Source organism: Ursus americanus, chromosome 6 (genome assembly GCF_024610735.1).
Source record: "Ursus americanus isolate L20-20 chromosome 6, mUrsAme1.1.p, whole genome shotgun sequence".
NCBI lineage: Eukaryota > Metazoa > Chordata > Mammalia > Carnivora > Ursidae > Ursus > Ursus americanus.
The window spans coordinates 64,862,722-64,887,908 of NC_142132.1; the positions used below are offsets into that span (position 1 = coordinate 64,862,722).

At 38.1% G+C, this 25,187-nt stretch overlaps 1 protein-coding gene and 1 pseudogene across 3 annotated transcripts in view; both read right to left on the reverse strand.

Annotated features, from left to right (window-relative positions):
• UBE2D1 (ubiquitin conjugating enzyme E2 D1) overlaps window positions 1–18,171 on the reverse strand; it is a 38,669-nt gene extending 20,498 nt beyond the window's left edge. Inside the window, exon 1 of one of the 3 annotated variants that reach the window (XM_087863102.1) lies at window positions 17,923–18,171. Coding sequence is in view for 1 of the 3 variants with exons in the window: in XM_045783356.2 (XP_045639312.1) it covers window positions 17,759–17,854 (96 nt within the window). In the remaining 2 variants the exon portion in view is untranslated. The other 2 variants (XM_045783356.2, XM_087863103.1) reach the window with 2 other exon arrangements.
• Window positions 18,172–21,476: 3,305 nt separating this feature from the next.
• On the reverse strand, window positions 21,477–22,491 carry LOC123783090 (serine/threonine-protein phosphatase PP1-gamma catalytic subunit pseudogene; annotated as a pseudogene).
• Between the last annotated feature and the right edge of the window lie 2,696 nt (window positions 22,492–25,187).

The following is a 25,187-nucleotide window of genomic DNA, read 5'->3' on the forward strand; positions in this document are numbered from 1 at the left end:
CATAGCCACATATGGAGTATTAAAAATCATTTGGTGATTCCTATGTTATTTCAAAAGGAAATTCTAGGATTAGTAATCTCTTTCGTTGCTCTTCTCTCCAGTGTCTCTGGAAGAATTAACACTGAATAACAAAAATTGCTCAAGTCTGTAAGATACTCACATAAGAGCCAAAGCCTAACTCCACATTTCTCACTGCTCATGGAAGCCCCTCTAAAGTACAGTTTACGACCTGACCCTGGCTCTCTCTCCTTGAACACTGCATCCTACTCCACCAACTCCCTTGAAATCTATGATACATTCTATATGTAGCCTCCCAATAACTGTTTCATTAGCTCCCCACCTAGGCCTCTTCATGGCCATGCTTTAACCTCATGCTGGTTAAAAGTAAAAAATTCCAAAGACAAGGCATTTAAAACCATTTATTTTTAATTAAGAGATATATATGAGTGTGTTTTTGTTACAAAAGCAAAACAAAGCAAAGTAGTGCTTTCTAAAAAAAAAGAGACAGCAAACACCCATAAGACCATTACCAAACCACAGTTGACCTATTAGAATACTTCATCCATAGCTTTTGTGGAAAAGAAACATGTCATTCACTCTTGGAGGGATGGTTAAGACACATCCTTTTGAAGGACTATCTAGTAATAATTGTGAAAGTGGAAAATGCATATGGTCTCTGACCCAGTAATTTCACCCTATAGTAATAATCATCCAAATACTCAAAGATACACATATAAGGATATTCAGTGAGGCATTTTGTATAACTATGAAAAACCACGAATAAAAGTCCATCAATAAGAGAATGGTTTCATGATACAGCCACATTATGAAACACTGCAGCCATTAAAAAGAATGAGCTAGATCTGTATATGCTACATTAAAAGACGCTGTGTGCCAGTAATACAGTTTTTGAGTGAAAAATACAGTTATAGAAGGGTATGCCCATTAGATCCCATAACGTATACACATACATGCCTACAAAATAAATAAAAGAACACACACCAAACTATTAGCTATAGCTATTTCTGGGAATGGGTTGTCATTTTCATTTACGACTTCTATATTGTTTCAACTTTTTTTTTTTAAGATTTTATTTATTTGAGGGAGGGGGAGAGAGAGAGAGAGAGAGTACAGAGGGAGCAGCAGGCAGCAAGAGAGGGAAAAGCAGGCTCTCTGCTGAGCAAGGAGCCCGATGCAGGACTCGATCCCAGGACCCTGGGATCATGACCTGAGCAGATCGCAGCCACTTAACTGACTAAGCCATCCAGGCATCCCTTGTTTCAACTTTTAAATAATACTTTTCTAACTTTTTAAATAAAAAATGTGATTTTTTTACTCAGGTTCTTGGGTATTTTTTTTTTAAGATTTTATTTATTTATTCGACAGAGATAGAGACAGCCAGCGAGAGACGGAACACAAGCAGGGGGAGTGGGAGAGGAAGAAGCAGGCTCATAGCGGAAGAGCCTGATGTGGGGCTCGATCCCAGAACGCCAGGATCACGCCCTGAGCCGAAGGCAGACGCTTAACCTCTGTGCCACCCAGGTACCCCCTTAGGTATTTTTTTTAAAATGAAATGACATTGGTATTTTCCACTACAGCTATAAGTGTCTTCTCTGTACACTAAATAATTTTTATAAAACAAGGAAAGATTGAGGAAATGTCACACATTAAAGAATACACATACTAAGGAGACATACCAATTAAATTCAATGTAGGATTCCAGACTGGATCCTCAAACAAAAGGACAGTAGAAAAACTGGTAAAATCTGAAGTAGGTCTGTAGTTTAGTTCACAGTATTGTTACTTTATGTTACTTTCTTCTTTTTGGTTATGTAAGTTGTAAATTAAAATTACGTGAAGGATACACGTGAACTATATTATTTTTTGCAATTTTTCTGTAAGACTAAATTTATTTCAACATAAATAATGTAAAACTTTTTTTATATATTACTAAACCTAATCCTCTACTTTCTTTCTCAAGCTTGCTTCTTTTCCTGTGTTTCCTACATCTATTAACAGAATATTAGTCTCCCAGACACAAGGCTCAAAATTTCAGCATTGTTTTGACTCTTTTCTTTTCCTTTCCTTCATCTAAAGTCAGATGAAAATACAATACACTTTCAGTACCTGTTATACTGCTTTCTACAGTTACCTCAAAAACCAGTTACAGTACAACTTGAATTGCTTCCCAAAACTTTATGCATTATTTGCAGAATAATCTTCTAAAAGCACAACTCTATTTAAATCCTCCCTTGGAAAATTTCAGCGGCTCCCCGCTGCTTATTAAAATCAAACTCAACCAATGAAGGCTTTCCATTATCTAGTCCCAAGCCTACACGCTCAATTGGGTTCCCATTCACAAACTCGCCCAGTACTATTCCAAAGAACTCACCTGCATTTTCTAAAATATTTTCAGAGGTCTATGAGGTCAACATTAATTTCACAATAAAACTACAATGTTATTTGCCTTTTTCACTCTCAATATCTCATGAGTATACAGTGGAGTTTTCCAGTTAAATGACATGTGATACTGTAACAGACTGAATTCCTCAGCAGATGTGAAAATTCACCCATTATCTATAAGCCTGACTATAATGAGATCTGAACATGTATAAGACAATACCACTTTTTTTGTTTTAGAAATAACAAACCATTACATATTAACATAAGTAAAATTTTTATTAAAGATAGCTTTTCCAAATTACTCTTTCTAAATTTGTTTTAGATTCTCAAATGGTAAACATTAATAGACATAACCATACAAACAAAAAGCTCTTTGAGGCCCTCGATACATTTTTTTTTTTTTTAAAGAGAGAGCCCACAAGCAGGGGGAAGGGCAGAGGAAGAGAGAGAATCCCAAGCAGGCTCCACACCCAATGCAGGGCTCCACCCCGTGAACCCAAGACCACAACGTAAGCCGAAATCAAGAGTCTGATACTTAATGGACTGAGTCACCTAGGCACCTCCCTCAATACTTTTAATACAAGGAGGTCCTAAAACCCAAAGTTTGAGAACCATATAGTCAGGTCTCAACTGATTACCTGAACGTTACATGGCTAAGTTTTCTGGCCTTCATAACTTTCTTTCTCCTAAAATAACCTTCCTTCTAGTGCCCTATGCCCAAATTATACCCATTTTCCTTAAGAGTGGTCATCTTCTCAACAGCCACTTTAAAAACACGAGTTTTGTAGTCAGACTTGGATCAAATCTGGCCTTGCACTAACCTTTACTAGCTGTGTGACTCTGGGCAACTTAACCTCTTTGAGTCTCAAGTATCTCATCTGGGGACATTCACTGGTAACCCTGAAGAACTATACTGACCACTGAATGAAAACACAAAAGTAGCAGGGTGCCTGGGTGGCTCAGTCAGTTAAGTGCTGGACTCAGGTCATGATCTCAGGGTCTGAGATCAAGTCTTGCCATGGGATCCATGCTTAGTGCAGAGTCTGCTCGAGATCCTCTCCCTTTGCCCCTCCCCCTGCTCATTCATTCACTCTCTCTAAAAAAATAAAGTAAATAAATTAAAAAAAAAAAAAAAAAAACAACACAGAAGTACCTAGCTTAATACCTGGCATGTATAAGATGCTTAATAAATACTACATTTTTTTTTAAAGATTTTATTTATCTATTTGACTGAGACAGCCAGCGAGAGAGGGAACACAAGCAGGGGGAGTGGGAGAGGAAGAAGCAGGCTCCCAGTGGAGGAGCCTGATGTGGGGCTCGATCCTAGGACTCTGGGATCACGCCCTGAGCCGAAGGCAGACACTTAACGACTGCGCCACTCAGGCGCCCCTAAATACTACATTTCTTCCCTCCCTTTCCTCTTCTACCAGAATGTTTTTTTAAAACTAGGACTTTAATGCATTTTATTCATGGATTCCTCCACAATACTTAGCATAATGCCTTTTATATAAGGTGTGTGATATTATCTGAGTTAACCAATAAAATTTAAGGAATAACATAAGCAGCAAAGAACAGACATCTCAAATTTCAATCTTTTTAGGAATGTAAATGATTAGATTTGACAACAGAATCAGAATTATTCCCTTATGTAGATATGCAGATTGCATTTAATGAAAAGAGTATCATAATAACAGGTGTTAAGAGAGAATAATTCAGTTCACTTAAAAACACTCAGGTGGCCTTTAAAGTAAATATATAATCTTACCTAAAAATGAATCTCAAAAGAATATTAAAAACTCATGCTACTGCCACAACTATTTTCAATTTACAGAATGTATGATATTCTAGCAAAGTAGCCGAAGCCACACAAAATTCTTGTTACAAATTTTGTTTTTTCTGGTTTTGAAGACCTCAAAACTCTAAATATTCTACCCTTATAGCTTATTTAGGATGCTGCTGACCTCCTGTCAATATATATAGCTTTTGGTTGCTTTTCCAAGAGGAGTTAGGACTTTGTGCTGAGTTGACCAGTCTCAAAGTAAAGCTGTCTTCCCAACTACTAGCAATCCTTGATGACAGAGCTGCCCAGAAACAGGGCTGCTGCTGGTGCCATGGACAATTTTTTATTTTTGTTTTTTGTCCCATGATCAATTCAACCAGTGGACTAATTATAGCAGAAGTTTATTAAACGTTTCCATATCCTATGTAATAGGGATCATAACTCTGTTTTTTTTAAGATTTTATTTATTTATTTGAGAAAGAGAGCATGAGCAGGGGGAAGGGCAGAGGGAGGAGCAGACTCCCTGCTGAGCAGGGCGCCTGAAGTGGGGCTCGATCCTAGGACCCTGAAATCATGAACTGAGCTGAAGGCAGACACTTAACCCACTGAGTCACACAGGCGCCCCATGACTCTGTTTTTATACTCTCATCCCAACTCTACCCTCCCAATGTTTTAAAGACTTAATGGTATCAGATTATGATGCTTATAATCCTCCTAAATCACTGGTCCAACATAGTTGATGATGATCACACTGACGCATGAAATTCAAGGAGAACTGGTTTGTGGAAAAAAATAACTTCATAAGATAATAGTTTAAAAGGTATAGGAATGAGGTCCTCTGGATTCTTAGAAACTTAAAAGTAGTTGTATCTCCAAGAAAATACATGTTAGAATACCTATACACTTCAAGGGTCACCTTCTGAATGTGTTTATTCAAGTTCAGAACACTCTAAGGAGTTCTAAAAAGTTTCTCCTAAGACAGAAATGTGATCTAGTAAGGAATTGGTATAAAATATCTTGATTGACACAAACTGCCTTCTAAATCAAAAATAAACACAAATATGAAACATTAATAAATAAGGTTGTAAGATCTGGCAAATTCTGAAAAGCCACGTATATTGCCTCAGAGATTACTTTCTACTCCACCCCTTTAAACCTGTGGCACCCTACAATACTGTACTTAAATATATTTGCAAAAAAAGTGGATTGCTGGAGCACAGAAAAGCTAATTGCTGTTGTTGTTGTTTCTTTTTCTTTTGTATGTGCTACTTATTACAAGCAGCAATCAGGGCTGATGCATTTTGCCACACAGGATGTGAGCCAAATCCAGGGGGTATCTTTCACACACTTCAATGGGGTGGTGCCTCCTTAGGGCTCTACAAAGCTTCACTGCAGATAGCTGCACTTGAAAGAAATGGACAACATATCCTTTAAACCCAACTTAGGATATTATCACTATTTTTGATAAACAAATAGCACTTCTGATATAGAAGCAAAAGTGATGGTGTTTGACATCTGAGTGGGATCATGAGCACTTTATCAATGCATTGCAAAGAGAAAGAAAACAATGGCAAACAGTATTCAAAAATTAAAAGTGAAGTCAGTGGCATTCTAATGGAGGAAAAGAAAAATTTTCTCAATAGATGGTCATCTGGGTATCTATATGCGGAAAAAAAATAAACCTTGACCTCCCCTACCTCAAATCTTATTCAAAAATCAATTATAAATAGATCATATGTTTAAACATGAAAGATAAAATAATGCTTCTATGTATTTTTTTAAATTTTATTTTTAAATAATCTCTACACCGAACATGAGGCTCAAACCCAAACCGTGAGACCAAGAGTTCCATGCTTCACTGACTGAGCCAGCCAGGTGTCCCAATAAAGTTTTTAAAAGAAAACATAAAATATCTTCATGACATTGGAGGAGGCAGAAATTTCTTAAACAGGACACAAAGAGCACTACCCATAAGAGAAAAAAAAGAAAAATTTGGACTTGACTAAAATCGAGAACATTTGTTCATTGAAAGACACACTAAAAGTGTTAAAAGGCAAGCAAGCCATCAAATAGGAGAAAATATTTATAGTGTATGTATATCTGACAAAAGACCCACATCCAGAATATGTAAAAACGTTACCTACAGATCAATTTTTAAAAGGCAGACTTGAATAGGCATTTTATAAAAGAGGCTAACAAAGGAAGGAAGGAAGGAACGAACGAACGATCGAAGGAAGGCAGGCTATCCAAATGGCCAATATACATATGAGAAGGGGCTCGGCTTCATTAGTCATCAAGGAAATGCAATTAAAACCAAAATGCTATGCCACTACAGACCCAACAGAATGGTTAAAATTAAAAAGCCAGAAAAAAGTATAAGTGTTGGCAAAAATGTGAGGCAACTTAGGGGCGCCTGGATGGCGCAGTCGTTAAGCGTCTGCCTTCGGCTCAGGGCGTGATCCTGGCGTTCCGGGATCGAGTCCCACATCAGGCTCCTCTGCTATGAGCCTGCTTCTTCCTCTCCCACTCCCCCTGCCTGTGTTCCCTCTCTCGCTGGCTGTCTCTATCAAATTAATAAATAAAATCTTTCAAAAAAAAAAAATGTGAGGCAACTTGAACTTTCATGCTGCTGGTAGATGAGGGAAAGTTTGACACTGACTACCAAAGGTGAACACTGGAATACTCAATGACCCAGCAAGTTTACTGCCAGGAATAGACCTAACAGAAATATGCAGAAATCCTATAATATAACAGAAGCCTATCAAACAATGAGACTAGCTGTAAATCCATACATGAAAAGAACTCATTATAATAAACACACCATGTATATGTGTTTATGCATGTATGTATATTCCATTTCCAATGACTTTTAAAAGCTAAAACTGAAATACATAGTTGATCCAATATACTTCTTCTCCTTTGAGACAAAGTAAGCTTAAAACAACCCTATACCTAAACACAGATCAAGCAATAAATATCAAACTCGTTAAAGTATGCCCCAGACAAAAGTAGTCTGTGTCAGTGAAACAATTTTCTATTCCAATGTGATTATCACTCAATTAAAAAAAAAAACACTAATTAGGGTATCTAAATTTCAAAATAAAAAATAAGATATAGTAATGAAAGGCAAATACTGTCCCTGTATTTTAACTGGAACTATTGAAGCACTGTAAGTCCACAAAAATGTGTACTTAATGGATTTATATAGCCTTACATGGCTAAGCACCTCTATTCTACTTCAGATTTCTATAACCAAATAGACACAAAGGAAAGTACTAAGAAGTCTGAAACTGAATTTTAAATTGGCACAGATGGTATGTTTCTAACACCCCCACAATATGCTGAGTGTTCTCCATAAAACCAACCTAGACACAGCCCCTGCCTCTAGGGAACTTAAAATCTAAAAGTAGATGAGGCAGCCTAATTCAAAGAAAGTAAACAAATAAAAGGAAACAAAGAAGGGAATGTAAGAGAAGAGAAGCCTGAATTAATCTCAGCTCCCAGAAGGGTAACAGTCCAATTTGAACAGTAGAGAATGAAAGCTAACAAGTCAGAGCTGCCTTATTTACCATCAAACTAATATGACACTATGCAGTAAATATTCTCTAAAAAATTATGCTGACCAGACTGAAAAAGCTTTGTTGTTCTCTAGCTTCAACATTCAGAAGGTCTAAGTCTCTATAACAGATATAATATATATCCCACTGGATGTGTGTAAAGGACATTAAATAGCCTGTGCATCGGGACCGATTCACACTCAAAAATCTAAATTACTGCATCTAAAGCATATGAAAGCATTATTTCAAAAATCCTGGCTCAATAGGCAATTAATTCATGTGACACAACCATCTTTACCTCAAAGCTCCTAAAACAAGACAGCAATTCTTACTGGATTGCATTTTTGATGTTGTCTCTAAAGGGATATATGAGCTATATTTGGTTTGTCTGTTAATAAACATTTCATGGGCTTACAGTTCAGACTCTGATCTCCTTATCCAGTTGACTAGAGCTATTTCAATAGAGAGATATCAAACAATTGTCAGAAAGGTCTCCAAATACAGAACTTCTTTAAGCCCTTGAATTAAAGAACAGCTTTATTTTTAACCATGTAGATTCTTCCTGGAAGACTTCAAAATGCTGATGATATCCAATTAATTAAGTTATAGGAACCAAACTCACTTCAACAAACTGGTCCTAGCTGCTCCCCTGTTTCTTTGAATCAGGTATCTCCGGTAAAGGCTATTAAAATAATAATCATAATCATAATAATCATAATACAGCCAAATTCCACACAAAAGGAAGAAGAGGAAGAAAGTAATGACACTAGGGATTTTCCTGCATCAAAGTAGTATTTACTGAATCAGAGCTATAAATAGCACCATTTAGAATAAATATTTGAGGTCAAGATTAGGGGCATTATCTACCCAATGTCTCAGATCTGCAACCCCTTTCCCCAGTAATTTCAACAGCAACCATAATGACCTCCAATTTCCCAAAATACTATCTTGCCTCTAATTTAAAACATGGCTTCCTCTTAAAGAGAAGACTCCCAGTCACCTCCTCTATATATATTTCCATCATAGGAAGTACATAAATAAAAATGTATCTTATATAAATCCAAGGCATCCCAGTAGAAACCGTATTTCAGTCTACTTTATGAAGTATAATGATAAAAATATACTTTTTCCAGTAATTCAAACTCTAAACCTTAGAATCACCATCTGAACCCTTCATGTTCCACCCTACCCTCCCACCTCCTCACATTAATCAGTACCAAGTTGTTCAGATTGTCCAAATCCCTCCCACTGGAAGGGTTCCAGGATATAGAAAAACTGAGGTCCAAAGGGCAAAAAAGTCTGAGAGGAGCAAAAAGAGACATTTCCAGAAGCCAAAGTTTCAAACCAGGGAGACACTATTAAAGTATCTGAGAACAGACTAGGTGGTAGTAGGAGTCTGAAGAGGCTGCCTTTACCACTGAGCCTTAGAGATCTGATCGGAAAGGCCAAGTACGGGTAAGCATGGGTGCGTCAGACCAACTCAAAAAGGCCATTTGGTACAAACACCCTATAATTTTTCTCACATAACCCTCTTTCCAAATGTCCTCTGCCACCATCTTAGCTCAGACCCTCTTCAGATCTCACTTAAACAAGGGCTATGTCTTCACTGACTTGTCCTATTTCTCTACCAAGCCACTGCACTCAAAATCATCTCAAAGTACCATGTCGAACACTTTCAATATTTTTTATTAGCCTTAACATAAAATTTATCAATCCTTAAAATAGCTTACCAGGCCTTCCAGCATCTGACTCCTTTCTTGCCTTGTATCTGCAACCATTTTCCTCCAATGCTCTCTGTACCAGTCATAACTCTAAAGTTCCCCAAATGCTATCTTGTCCCCAGTTTCCTTTTAGATAGAAGACTCTTCAGCACCCCCCCAACACACACACACACACACACACACACACACACACACACACACACACATTCGCTTTATCTACTTTACTTTCACCTTTATGGCTCATCTTAAACATTTCCTTAAGGTTTTCCTTGAACCCTTCAAAGGGTTCCTGCTATAGTCCCATAGTACTCTACACTCCCGTTTTCGTGACATTCATCAGATTTGTAATTACAAATGGTAAACAATCTTATATTCTATGAAGGCAAGAATGCATACCTAAGAATATGATTAAAAATATTACCTCCTTACTCAAAAAACTTCAATGGCTTCCCCAAACTTCTGCATTAAGGACATGTTTCTCAGCATGGATCTTCAAGGCCCTCCACAGTATGAACTTTTATGTCTACTATTCCCCAAATGCTTCCCCAAAGCAGGATTATCTGTTCCTTCCTGACCAGGACAAGTACTTTCTGGTGCCTTCATTTCTGTAGCTTCCTTTATGAGACCTGTCTTTGAAAATGCTACCCATTCTTCCAAACCTATATCCAATTCCATCTCCTCCATAGAATTTTTCCTGATCTTCCCTAAATAAATTTGGCCTCTCCTACTTTTGACTCTCTTTCTGCTCAAGTATGTTATATTTTCCTTACAGTACTTTCCTAAGTCTACCTAATCTTTAACGGTACTTTTCTTACCCTTAATAGTTTTAAATTTCTTAGATAATGCTGGTTATACGTCACTTTTCCATATTTCTTGTTATTTCATTTTGTATATGCCTTACATACAGAAGGTCCTCCATTAATGCATTAACTAGAATCCAAAAAAACTACTACATGTAAGGTAGCTGTATAAGGCAGTTTTCTAAATATGCAGATAAAACTATCTTTAAAGTATAAAGATACCTGTGAAACAGATGGAAGCTAAATGGAATTAGAAAAGCTTGTTATGATACTAGTACAAAAACAGAAATATATCTTATTTGTATCACAAATAACTGCTTTTTAATCAAAGAGTAAAACATCTTAAAAGATTCATTAATCTTATACATTAAGATGCCAACATTTATTTCAATTCTGACATCTCAAATTAACAGAATTTTAACTCAAGTTTCATACAGCAGCAGATCACTGTGCCATGCTCAATATTTGTTTTTGTGACCATTTTTACTGTTAGTTGAACAAAACAAACAGCAAATAACATTATTTAGGTGTGCCTCAAATTATAAATCAGCAAGGACAATAGAAATTATCTAGTTCAATGCATAACATTTCTAGATAAAGAACATAAAGACTATGAGTTTCTTGGCCAAGGTCATGAAGCCAAAGCTAGAACAAAGGCTCAGACCATCTGACTTTCACTTCAGCACTCTCCCCACCGAAGACAATACTCACGTCAAGGCTGTAGTAACTACAGCCCATTATTCTGAATCAACATTGGAGCCAACAATGCTCCAGTACTTGAATTCAGGCCATTTGCACAGTTTCAGCCGTGCTCAAGAGAAACAAAAGCGTGAGGAGTAAGGGAAAAAGGGGTTCTTTTTATCTTTTCCCAGGAGCTTATATTTTATAAAAGGTTAGAAATAAACACTACTCCATAAGCTTTGAGGACGAGTGTTTGTGTTCAGATACTGAGAGGCAAGAAAAACATGATAGGAAATTACACACAACTTTTCAAAATATATAATAGAATTCTGACACATAATGGAACATACAACACAGAGCATTTTCAATGCTACATTATCAAAAGTTACTATTTACTTCATAGTAATCAAGAAAGATGATGCTCCAGGAAAAAAGATGATATGATAAAAAGCTAGCAGCCTATTTCTTAAAACCTACTTAAAAGACAAACACACCTTTCATATTTACCAAATATTTGTTATTAAATATTACTTCTTACACTTCTATTCCAAATAACTGGTATATAGTAGGCACTTAATAAGCATCTGCGTAATAAATCAAATAATCTTTGTATCACCCAGCACTATTCTTGAATATTGTGGTTGTAAATCAGTGACTACAAAATGCTACAACTTTTAGTAGAAAACGATGAGCACTGAAGTTCATATCAAACAGAACTGTTTCCGAGGCTACAACATTTGACATTCTATGTGTGTGTGTGTATATATATATATATATATATATATATATATGGGTATGTGTGTTTGTACGTGTATATACGTTCACTTAGTCTCTCTATATATATAAACACATACATGTATTTATATATATGTGTGTATACATATATATGTGTATACATATGGATGTCTGGCATGTATTTTTGATAATACTGATTTTATCTAAGGATCTTATGCTATGGTTTTCAAACTTTCCTTACAGCAATTCATAACAAGAAAAACATGATAGATACCTAGTCTCCTTCTTTCACAGATTCATCCCATCACAACCTAGTACACATATACAAAGGCACAGGGACACAAAGATACAATAAAAAGTTTCATGAAACAATTATCACCCTTACTACACCTAAAGCATTAATATTTTGTATTCCCTTTTTTTAAAATGCTGTTCGTGACCCACTAAACTGGTTTCATCACCCCTGCTCTGGAAACTTATAAAAGTCCAAGAAGACACTGGGAACGTGTAAGCCTTAGTTTGGCATTCATTCTTCAGAAATAACCTAGGCTTTACGGACACCAACCAGAAACTGGCAAATAGAAGGCTAGAAATTATTAAACATTTTCATTCACAAGCTATGTTGAACACCTGAATGGCATCATTATTATGTAAGTAAAAAATACAGACCATATTTTGGGCCATAAAACATGTTCCAAAAACTTAAGAGGAGTCAAATAACAAGTTCTTGGTTCACAATGGAAAATTAACTTAGAAACCAATAACAGAAAGCTATCTGTAAATCACAAATACTGCGAGAATAAATAAAATCTTCTAAATAACTCAAGAGTTGAAGAAGAATCAAAAGGGAAATTAGGAATTATTTTTGAGGGAAACATAAACACAGGCCAGAGTTTTACTGGTTTAGAGAAGAACAATGAGCCCAGGTCATCAGTTCTGTTTGGTTCCCTCTAAAGAAATCCAAGTTCTGCTCACATAAGGAGGGTGGTCACCTGGACTGAGAATCACCAGATTATTTATACTACTAAGGAAGTTTAAGGTGAAGGAAGCAACACCCTAACCTCATCCCTGTTGGAAAGGCTTTCATAAATCTGAAAGGAGACTAGGCATCTAATAAGCAATGTGGTATCACTGAAGGAGAAGAGCCACAAAAAAACCCAGAATAATATGAATACAGAGAAGTGGAGGAAACATCCAGAAAGAGGATGGGGAGCACTGAACAGTCAGCTTCAGGATGGCAGCTTCCTCCCCTACTAAGGACAACTCCTGGAACACAGCAGCCTCTAATACTGTCTAATGTGTGTAACTGAACTTTCTTTCACAGATTCATCCCAGAACCAATCAAATGCTGAAAAACCTCAGCTTTTCAGAGGTCATCTTGACCAAGACAGGCTAGAAACAGAAGCCGTTTTGCCTTCAGATGTTCTGAGGTGGTCTAAGGATCCATCCAATCCCCTAAAAATTTGGATTATATACTAGAGCACCTTTTATTCCAGCATCATAGGGTTAAGAGGAGAGAGGACAAGTATCTCAATACCTGTTTTTAATTAAACATAATATCAGTTCATCCACTGTTAAAAAGAAGTGGGGAAGGGAAGCAAGCCAATACATTATAGACAACCACTAATTCAGTTTAGTGGAGAGTATCAGGCTCATTATTTTGATTAGTGGCACTCATTAAATATGTTTTCTATGTGTATTTCAGGGAACTAAAGCAAGTAAGGATGCTACTCTGCTTTACTGGGGGCAATCCCACATCCTGCTAAGTTGGTTTTTATAATATGTGTTTGGCTTCCTAAAATAGGCATAAACAGCCTTATTTAGATCTATGCTATTTATTTCCACAGAGAAGGAACCTCAGAACTTGTTAACAATAGGTTATCTTCTTTTTTTACACCTCTGTTGTGATGAAGAAGGAAAAATACATGATACCTGGGGTAAAAGAATATTGAGCTTAATTACAAAAATTTAAAAGCAGAAAAATTCACATGGTGGCTTTTTAGAAAAAGAACACTCTCTTCCTTTCATCTCAAGGCAAACCATTTATCTACCATGAAGCATAAATACTGTGTTCTTCCTTTAAAGAAATTTTGTTGAACTTTTATCCTTTTTTTACTGAAAGAATCTGGAACCTTAGATTTAATCCTGTAATCTGCAAGTCTTCCTAACATATCTGTGCAATCTGAACAGTCGACTGCTATTCAAAGCCACTAAAGGAACTAGATAGCTATATCAATTGATAAAAAGTTTTCTCAAATGAAAACTTCACAATGAAATGATACTTTTGACAGAACATTTGTAAATTACAATCAATTTTTCTAAATCCTTTTGGAGGAGAAAAATTTTAAGTGCCGGAACAAAAATAAACAAAGTTATATTATTCATTTACCATGTTTAATGATCCAATGTACATTACTTCAGAGCAGAGGTTTACAATGCACAATCAACACACTGAGTGATGCATGATTAAATATGCCAAAGTCTTAATTATAATGCCACTTTACATGTGTATACAACAGTCCAGTTTGCAAAGCACTTACATCCATAAACTCATTTAACTCTCTATGTCTATCAATTTAAATACAACAGATATGAGTCCATTTGGATAAGAAAAGCCATGTACTAAATGGTTAATAGCATGGACACTGAAGTCATCTGTCTGGTTTAAATCCTAGCACTGTCACTTACTAGATACGTGATTCTGGTACATTACTCAACATTTCTGTGCCTCAGTTTCATCATCTGTAAAATGGGGATAACAATCATTTCTACCTCTTGGGCCCACTGACTAAATCAATTAATGTATGTCAAATATCCAGCATAGCATCTATCACAGAGTAACCGTTATATATTATATATGCTGGTTGTACTTAGTACAGTATCATTGTATGGATAGGGAAACAAGCTAGTAAGTCACAGAGCCAAAAATAAAAACCAGATCTTCTTCTCTTTGATGCTCCATCCACAGAGGGCTGGGTTGTTTTTTTTAAGTATCCCAAAGGTTTTCTAGACTGATGTAAAGAGTTTAATGCAGAATTGTACAAATCAAAAAATTCAGCAGCTCAAAACATTTATAAAATTGTGCTATAATCTGTTTATATATATATTTTTAAGTTAAATTGCTTATTAAAAAAGCAAATATTCCATTTTGAGGACAGAACTGTACACTAAGGAGTAGTTACCTGTGTTGCTATATTTGTAAAACAAAACTATTTTGTTTCACCTTTCAAAAGACCAAAAAAGCAATAAAGCCTATCATATCATGTTACTATGATGATCATTACTTCAGTTTATCAAATTTAAAAAGTCTAGAAGGAAATATACTAAGATGATAACAATGACTATATAGTATCTCCTTTTTTTTCCTTAGGTTTTCAAAAGCATTTCAAAAAATGCTTAGAAATAATTCTAGAAAATAACAGATGCCCAGCTGAAAAACTATCCTCTTTTTCAAACATATTTTAGGTGTCTTTCCTCAGACTTTGTTCAAACTTTTTTCCTTTAGTGATTTAGGTGACTGTGATAACATCTTCCACTGTATCTAAAAATAGGGCATGGGTGTGTAAATTTATGAGCTGAAATGCAAAACTGGCACTGGATGTCTAAATAAGAGTATGAAATCATTTAGCATACTCTAGTATAAAAATATATATTAAGCATTGATATCTACATACTTTGCATATACATACAATTTTAATTCAACCGTCTTTAATCTTTTCACATGAGGTGAAAAAATGTGAAGTCATGAACTTTTTTTAACATTCTCAAATATGCGAAGTCACTTCTTCAGAGATTAACTTGGACAAAGTAATCCTTCAATTCAGGCCCCAGGTTCCTTCTTTGAATAATAATAGACTAGAACATCAGTGGTTCTCAACCTTCTTTTCCACCCCAGCCCATCTGCGGGATTCCACATCTTTCCATTTACAGCAGTGGGGACAGTGTGAAAATGTCCCACAAATATTTCTGTTACACTACCCTAGACGCTGGCTCCAGCCCGTGCCCTTCACTCAAATCCAAACTGCAGTTCTCTGAGGTTCTGCACAGCTCTAAAACACTTTAGGTACAGGAGAAGTACAACCCAGTGAGCTGGAAGGTATCTGACAGTGTTATTTCAGTACACTTCAAAAGAAAGGCCAAAAGTTAATATGTATCTTCTTTTGTTGGAACATAAAAGATTCAAGTAAGAATTTATATACCAATGATATCAAAGAAGGCTTTGTAACTGTTCATAAGTCAAACAGCACACCTTACTTGGAACTGGCGTAAACAGTAGGAAGGAGGCGTAAACAGTAGGAAAAGTGGAGAATCAAACAAAATTAACACCCCTTAAAGTTCGAGGGAATGATATGAACATGTGATTAGTGGAAAGGAGATTTGTGCAAGTCAACTTTTCTGATAACAGGAAAGGAAAGCCAAAGATTGGCACACAGAGATGGGATGTTTTGTGATCCCCAATTTATTCTCCAAAATATCAATTTGTTACAGGCCTAACATCAATTCTATGTGATTTTTTTTAACCAAACAACACTGTTATAAACTAACAATAACTAATAGCTAACAAAAAAATGATTTGGGTGTATTCCATATTATAAATATTCAGCATGGTGACTGACAATTGCCCAGTAAGGTATTTACAAATAGTGTCCATTTTCGTTGAAACTCTACTTACTGTGGACAAATTCCACATTATTTAAAATCTACTGTATATGCAAAGTCTTGCGAAGATTTCTCATAAGCAGGAAAAAAGGAAATGGAATTTTAAAACTTCCTTGGAACAGATGTGCTGCTTAATTCAAATGTAAGCCAATATTACATATTATTAATAAGCACACAAGTCATGACAAAGATGACGATTAGGGCTTTGAAATTAGGGTAATTTTGAATGTGTAACTGCATTATCTTCAAATCAGAAAACATGAATCAATAATTGCGGATTGTTAGCTTTATGTTTTATAGAGAGAAGACCCTCAAATGGCACACCCACACAAAAAAACAGTATTCTACAGATTCAGCATTTGAACAGCAACAACAAAAAAGGCTGGACCTGAAAGCTGCTGTCCTCTGTACCAGAAGATGTCACCAGCTGTGACTAAGAACACAATGTATATATATCTCCATCACTTCATGCCTTAAAAAGTTAATAAAATTTTTCTGTAGCATTAACTTCTTCTAAAATTATTTACAAGACACTCTGTTGTTGGCTTAACTTGCTGAAACGCTCCCCATTTAAAAATAAATTCTGAATGTTCTCCATATAACTGTAAACCTTTTTAAAACCTGTGTCAGTGAACAGACCCATAACCCAACAAGAAATAAAAGTGAACAAAAAAATGCCCCAACCCCAATTTTGTAAGATGTTCACATCTGAAACAGTAGCAATAAATACAGTATTATGCAAGAGAAGGCAATTCCTCACAGAGTTGGGATGGATAAATATTTGTTAAATGAATGTATACATTACTTCATTCTATACTCATGTGTCAAAGCATCAAACAACTTATATTGTGGCAGTTTCTGTTGTGTCCCGAACTTTACATGTAAGTTTATCATGAGGGGGAAAAAAACCTGTTTGGCTTGACTCACGATGAATCACAGCCAGGAGGTCATCTTGCTGTGTATCAGCAACTATGTTTTCACTACAGCTATGTGACCTGAAGTGGCAGCAGAAGAGGCACCAAAATAGAAGAGGCAAGAGGCTTCTCCTGGCTTCTGGGCCCCAAATGGGCTTTTCCAGCCTGTTCAGGGATCTGAGCAGGAGCCAACCGCAGAGGAGATAAAGAACAAACCCACAGCATCGAGGAGAAAGGCTGCAGGCCCACCACACCTTTCTTGCCCTCTCAGAGAGCCCGGGGAAGCAAGAACATAAAAGAACGGGCGTGGAGAAAACACAGCATGACAGGGGCCAAAACTAGACCAGCGTCGGGCAAAATCCAGTCGTGACAGTAAAGCACAGATTTGGGGAAGGTCTGGAGCCCGAGAAGGATCTCCACCCAGGGACTCCGGCGCAGCACCGGCGCGAGCGCGCAGCGGGGCCCCCGCCTCCAAGTCACCCGGGACCTGCCCCTGCTCCCACCTCACCTGTCCAATGCCCGCTGGCCCCGCCGGCATCTCCGTCCCCCTGATCCCCGCGCACCCTCCCATCCCGTGCCCTCCCGGCGCGTCTTTCGGGACCATCGCCAGGGTCAGTGTGGGCAGGGAGCCGAAGCGCGCCCCGTCGCCCCAGGCCTGGCCCGGGCACTCACTTTCTGAATCCTCTTCAGCGCCATGGGTCAGGGAGGGCGGCGGGGACACCGGCCGGCGGGGGGCAGCTACGGGGCGCGGGGGCGTAGGGTCGTCGCGGGCTCGACTCGCCGGCTGCTCTGCTGGCTCAGCCCGGGGGCCCCCGGCTCGCTGCTCGCTGCTTGCTGGCTCGCTCCGGGCGCCGGTGCCTGTTCCGTGTGCGCCGGAGCGCGAGTGTGCGCGAGTGTGCGGGCGGCGACGCCGGCGAGACTCTTTTGTTTCCGCTTTTGCTTCTGGGAAGGAGCGTGCGCCCTCCCCGCCCGCGCCCCGCCCCGCCTGGCACACTGGGAAGTGTAGTTCCAGCCCTGTCCTCTGCCGTCTGCCCCGGGCGACGTCGGGTTACTCACGGCTGACTTCAACCCAAGCCTGGACTTAGAACTGCGCAGTCATGAGTTGGTCTCTGCAGTTTGATTTTGATCAAGTTATGAGCCTGAAGTTCCCAATCTCTAAAGTAGAAATAACAAATTAGCTTGTAAAGCACTCTCAGGAATTTTAAACAGAATTTCCAATACAGAGATCCTGTTATTTTTACTTTTGTAGAGTGATCTCTCTTCTCAAATATATAAATTGCCTAGATTACTCACACATGCACAGACATACCCATTATGACTCGTTACTTACCTCTTTAGTTCCTATTTCAAAAGGAACCTCTAGCCACTGCTAATCCCGCATGTCTGCTTCTCCTTGGAACTCCAAACTGTGAGATTTATCATCACTATTGGCTCCTTCCCTTCCTTTCACAGTACCTACTCAATACAATCTACTCACACTCCTCGCTCCTTCAATTCTTATGAACTGTGTGCTCGTTAAAACTTGGCTTCTACTTTCAGCACAAGCAAAATCGGTCTTCACCAAGGTCAGGCTTGAGCTTCTAAATTACCAAATCCAATTCACTCCTCATCCTTCCTGATGGTTTTCAATCATTTGATGACTGGCCACTTTTTGCATTTCAAAGCCCTCAAGGACACTATCTTCCATAGCACCGTGGTAACTGGGTCTTAAACTTCTCTGACTTTCCTTTTTCTGTCTCTAGCTCCTCTTCTCGGGAGCTGGTGTGCCCCAGAATTCCAAGCCTTTATCTCATCATGAATATCTTCCTAGAAGATAAACCTCCTGGCCTCGCATAAACTGGGAGGCTGCCCAGGGTGGTTGGAGGAGCATGGGCCTTGTAGACTGATCCCTTTGACCCCTACCTACTGTTTGACTATGGCTAAGCCACTTTAAACTCTCTAAGCCTCAGTTCCTTCATCTGTCAATAGAGACGATAATCCGTGGATGTGGAGCGCCTGGGTGGCTCAGTCCTTAAGCGTCTGCCTTGGTTCAGGGCCTGATCCCAGGTCCCTGGGATTGAGGCCCACATGGGGCTCCATGCTCGCCTGGAAGCCTGCTTCTTCCTCTCCCACTTCCCCTGCTTGTGTTCTCTCTCTCACTGGCTGTCAAATAAATAAATAAAATCTTTAAAAAATAATAATCATCATCATCCGTGGATGTATCAGAATTAATTGGTATTAAAATATATAGTGCCAAACACAGTACCTAATATATTGAAAGTTTTCTATAAAAATTACTTCCCTTTGGAAGAACAAATATTGTTAAAATGTCTATACTACCCAAAGCAATCTATTCATTTAACTCAATCCCTATCAAAATACCAGCAGCATTGTTCAGAAAACTAGAACAAACAATCCTAAAATTTGTATGGAACCACAGAAGATCCTGAATAAACAAAGCAATGCTGAAAAAGCAAAGTTGGAGGCACCCCAATTCCACTTTCAAGCTGTTTTACGAAGCTGTAGTAGTCAAAACAGTATGGTACTGGCACAAAAACACAGACACATAGATCAGTAGAACAGAATAGAAAATCAGGAATAAATCCACAATTATATGGTCAATTAATCTTTGACAAAGCAGAAAAGAATATCCAATGGAAAAAAGACAGTTTTTTGTATTTTTTTAAAGATTTTATTTATTTATTTGACAGAGAGAGAGAGAGCACAAGCATGGGGAGTAGTAGAGGGAGAGGGAGAAGCATGCTCCCCGCTGAGAGGGAGCCTGATATGGGGCTCGATCCCAGGACCCTCCTGGGATCATGACCTGAGCTAAAGGCAGACGCTTAACTGACTGAGCCACCCAGGTGTCCCTAAAAAGACAGTTTCTTCAACAAATGGTGCTGAGAAAACTGGACAGCAATATGCAAAAGAATGAAACTGGACCACTTCCCTACACCATACACAAAATAAATTCAAAATGGATTAAATTCAAAATGGATTAAACCTAAATGTGAGACAAGAAACCATCAAAATCCTAGAGGAGAACACAAGCCACAACTTCTTTGACACAGGCTGTAGCACCTTCTTACTAGATATGTCTCCAGAGAGGGAAACAAAAGCAAAAATAAACCATTGAGACTATATCAAAGTATAAAGCTTCTGCACAGTGAAGGAAACAGTTGACAAAACTAAAGGTCAACCTACTGAGTGGGAGAAGATATTTGCAAATGACATATCCAATAAAGGGTTAGTATTCAAGATATAAAAAGAACTTATAAAACACAACACCCCAAAAATAAATAATCCAATTAAGAAATGAGCAGAAGACATGAACAGACATTTTTCCAAAGAAGACATCCAGATGGCTGACAGACACATGAAAAGATGCTCATCACTAGGTGGTATATGTAAATGATGAATCACTAAATTCTATTCCTGAAATTAATATTACATTATATGTTAAATAAGTAGAATTTAAATAAAAATTTGGAAAAAAAAGAGGAAAAAAGGAAAAGATGTTCATCATCACATTATCAGAGAAATGCAAATCAAAACTACAATGAGATATCACCTCGCACCTGTCAGAATGGCTAAAATCAACAGTACAAGAAACAACAGGTGTTGAGTGAGGATGTGGAGGAATAGGAACCTTCTTGCACTATTTTTTTTTAAATAATGGCTTTAATTGTCATTTTGAGTATACAGTAGGGGAAAGTGTAATTAAATATACATCATACCAGTGATGCTGGCAATGTTGAGTTAACCCTGATATTGATAGCTATAAAAACTAGTTTGTAACTGACAAGACAATGAGAGAAAAAAAGTAATTCCTTTGAAACAAATTTTTTTTTCAAAATGTTCACAGTGGTTTGTATCAACAGTATGTATTTTATGACAATAACGTGTACAGATTGAGCACCCTAGGGCTCTCTTCATATCCTAAAGAAAAAGAGCATTTACATTATTCATGGGTTGAACTGAATTTTAAAAAGATTAAGTGTGTATTTACCCCTTAGGATAAACTGTTCTGGGGTGTACAGCTTGAACACTGTCATTAAAGTTGTTTGCAAAAGGACTGCAGAATTTAAAAAACAAAACATTTTTTCTTGGTAGTGGAGAGTCTTTCATTTGCTGTTATAACCAGCAAATGCTCTTCATTAACTCAAAAAATGGAAGGGAAGCCTCATAAATACACTGTTTGAGCAAGCTCACCAATACACATTACGGTTTTAAAAATGAAGGTTATATACTCTATGTTACAAGTCCCAACTAGGCAGTGTCAAAATGACATCTATTTCTTTGCTTGCTTTGCGATCATACTCCTTGGAGGTGTTACAGGTCTCATGGCATTCAGCTTCTTTTTCTCTGCAGGCTTTAAAATCTGAAAAAAACGTATTAGAGTTTCATCCATACTCCTCATGGCACCTGCATTGTCAAACTCTCCACAATAGCTGGGTGCGGAAAACAGAGTGACCAACTGCCTCTTCGCAAAAAAATTCATATCCATCTTCAACCACCTCATGGGCTCTACATATAAGATCAAAATCCTGCTTATGGAGAAATTTTGCAACCACTTCTACACTAAATGTGAAGGACACGCCTCTGTCATTTTCACCCCAGCCTAAGACATCTTTATCAAGGTCAGACCACAAGAGATCACAAAGAAGACCTTGATCTGGTACATTAATTGGTCTCATAATTCCCCAAATCTGCTCCATAGATTGAAGATCTGGTGATAAACCTCCATGACAGCAGAATATCTTCTCATCCAAGATGGCTGCCATCAGTAAATAGTTAAAGCAGTCTGTGAAAGTTTTCCATAGTTTAATGTTATATCTTCTTTTACATTCATCATAATCCATAAATTCTATTGATGCTGGCACATTCATGGTTTCCTCCGAGAAGAAAAAAATTCTCGGGATATTTGATTTTGTAAGCCCGTGAGAGACAGACAGTCTCCAATGACTGCTTCCCCCTGTCCACATAGTCTCCAAGAAACAGGTAGTTGCTTTCTGGTGAGAAACCACCACACTTGAAAAGTGGAAGCAAGTCATAGTGTTGCCCATGGATATCATCACATATTTTGAGTAGTGCTTCAAGTTCTAGAAGGATAGGCTGACTGAGAAAGATCTCTTGGGACTTTAAGCACAGTCCTCAGATTTCATTCTCCTGTAGCTGGACATTCTTACCAGGCTTGGACCCTCTCACCTCCAGCAACGCTTGGATGATGCTGTCCATGTTGAGTTTATCTATATCTGCCATTGCCTTCCCACCACAGACCCTCCCTCAGCAGCACCGCTACCTGCTCCAGCTGGGACTCACACCTCCTTTCCCACAATAGGAGCACAGAGGCCATGGGGGCAGCAGTGGCAGAAGCCACAGTGGGGGGGCCCCTCCAACCACCCCACTCCCTGCTTCTTCCTTCTCTCCCTACTGGAACCATGAGAAACACCCTCTTGCACTGTTGGTGGGAATACAAACTGGTGAAGCCACTGTAGAAAACAGTATGGAGGTCCCTCAAAAAGTTAAAAACAGAACTACCTTATGGTCCAGCAATACATTACTGGGTATTTATCCAAAGAATACAAGAACACTAAATCAAAGGGATACATGTGCCCCTGTATTTATAGCGGCATTATTTACAATAGTTAAGACATGGAAGCAGCCCAAGTGTGCATTGACTGATAAATGGATAAAGAAGAGGTGGTATATATACAGTGGAATATTATTCAGCCATAAAAGAATGAATCTTGCCATTTGCAATGACATGGAAGTAGCTAGAGTGTATATGCTAAAGGAAATAAGTCAGGTCAGAGAAAAACAAATACCATATGATTCACTCATGTGGAATTTAAGAAATAAAACAAACAAGCAAAGGGGGAAAATGAGAAAGAAAGAAAAAGAGAAATCAAGAAACAGACTCTTAATTATAGAGAACAAACTAATGGTTACCAGAGGAGAGGTGGTTAGGGGGAAGGGTTAAATAGGGGATGAGAATTGAGGGATGTCGGGGCGCCTGGGTGGCTCAGTCGTTAAGCGTCTGCCTTCAGCCCAGGGCCTGCTCCCAGGGTCCTGGGATCGAGCCCTGCATCGGGCTCCCTGCTCTGCTGGGAGCCTGCTTCTTCCTCTCCCTCTGTGTTCCCTCTCTCCCTGGCTGTCTCTCTCTCTGTCAAATAAATAAATAAAATCTTTAAAAAACAAACAAAAAAAGGAATGCACTTGTCCTGATGAACACAGATTGATGTACTGAATCACCATGTGATATACCTGAAACTAAGATAACACTGTATATTAACTAACTGGAATTAAAATAAGTTAAAATAGAAAAAAAAATACTTCCTTGTTTTTATCTATATGATGATGATCTCTTTCCAGCCCACACTGTCACTTCAGTTTCAACCTTATATTTCCAAAAGCCTATTGGATATGTCCGCCTTTTTTACCCGTGGCCAGGGATCAGACTATTACTACAAGGTCAGGGTGGAGGGAAGCTTTTCCAGAAGCCCCAAACAATAGCTACCATAGCATTCTAAAGGCTTACAAAGAGTAAGGAACAAAAATCCACTCATTTAACTTAAAAGAAAATGTCCAAGGGAATAGGATAGTGGAAGAATGATAGAAATAATTTATGGGATCTGAAAGTTAATTTGGAAGTCCTCCATCCACCCCCTCCCCCAAGCAAAAAACCGAAGACAGTACTGGAGCCTGACTACTCTTACTTTCCCTCTCCTGAAGTCTCCCTTCTCTCTGCACATTGACCCATTCTCATTTTTCCAGCTCTTCCTTTGCTTCTCTTATACATGGCTTGAGCTTGCACTTTTTGACAGTCACTTGTTGACACTCTTCCCGCAACTGCTCCTGCTGCTAAATGGCCAACTACCTTTTGGTACTCCCTATTTCATCTCCCTAAAAGGAAGAATCTCACTGATGCAAATCATCTTTTTACTCTAGGCTGTAAATTGTCAGCTAGTGAACAAAGTATGGGTTGACTACCCATGGTCCAATCAGCTGTGGAAAGTTTGAAGTATTTTTGGGCAAACAGCATTCTGAAACACACCAGCAAGTTCTCATCCTGCAGAGAGATGTATTTGGGCTATTTTGATGCACCATTTTTGGTAGGACCCGCCCCCCACATTACTCTTCTTTTTTTATAGGGCAAGTATGAGAGTGTCCTTGTAAATAGGGAGAAACAGTCTGGAATCGGGCAGTAGCCGCTTTGGGAAGTTGCTTTCCCAAGCTGATAGCATTTGCATATCTATCATCACAGAAAATACCCCTGCCACCCCTTCTGTTCATTCCGCAATAGGGAACTACTGTTCTGATTTCTATCGCCATAGGTTAATTTTGTCCGTTGTTCAACGTCATGTGCATAGAAAAATAAATAATACTCTTTTGTGCTTGACTTTTTAAAGCTTACATAATGTTTTTGAGATTCTCTCATTTGTTATATGTATCAGTAGTTCATTCTTTTTAATTGCTGAGTAGTATTCATGGTATGAATATACTAAATTATTTTTTCTCCTGTCTCGGGTTGATGAACATTTGGGTTGTTTCCAGTTTGGGTTTATCACAAATAAAGCTGCTATGAACATTCTCGTACATCTTGTTTTATAGAGAAATATTTACATTTCTCTAGGACAAAACCTTAGAATTGGAATTACTGGGTTATAGAATAGTATATGTGTAATATAAGAACCACCAAAAAGTTTTCCCAAGTGGTTGTATAATTTTCAATTTTCACTTTTGTTCTCTCTTTGACCTCTCCATGGGTCATTCAGAATTATAATGTTTAATTTTTAAATATTTAGGGCTTTTCTACAGATCATATTGTTACTAATTTCTAGGTTGCTATGGTCAGAGAACATACTCTGTAAGTTCAGTCTTTTGAAATTGATTGAGTCTTATTTCATACCCCAGGCATGCCGTCTATCTTGGAAAACATTCCATATGCACTTGAA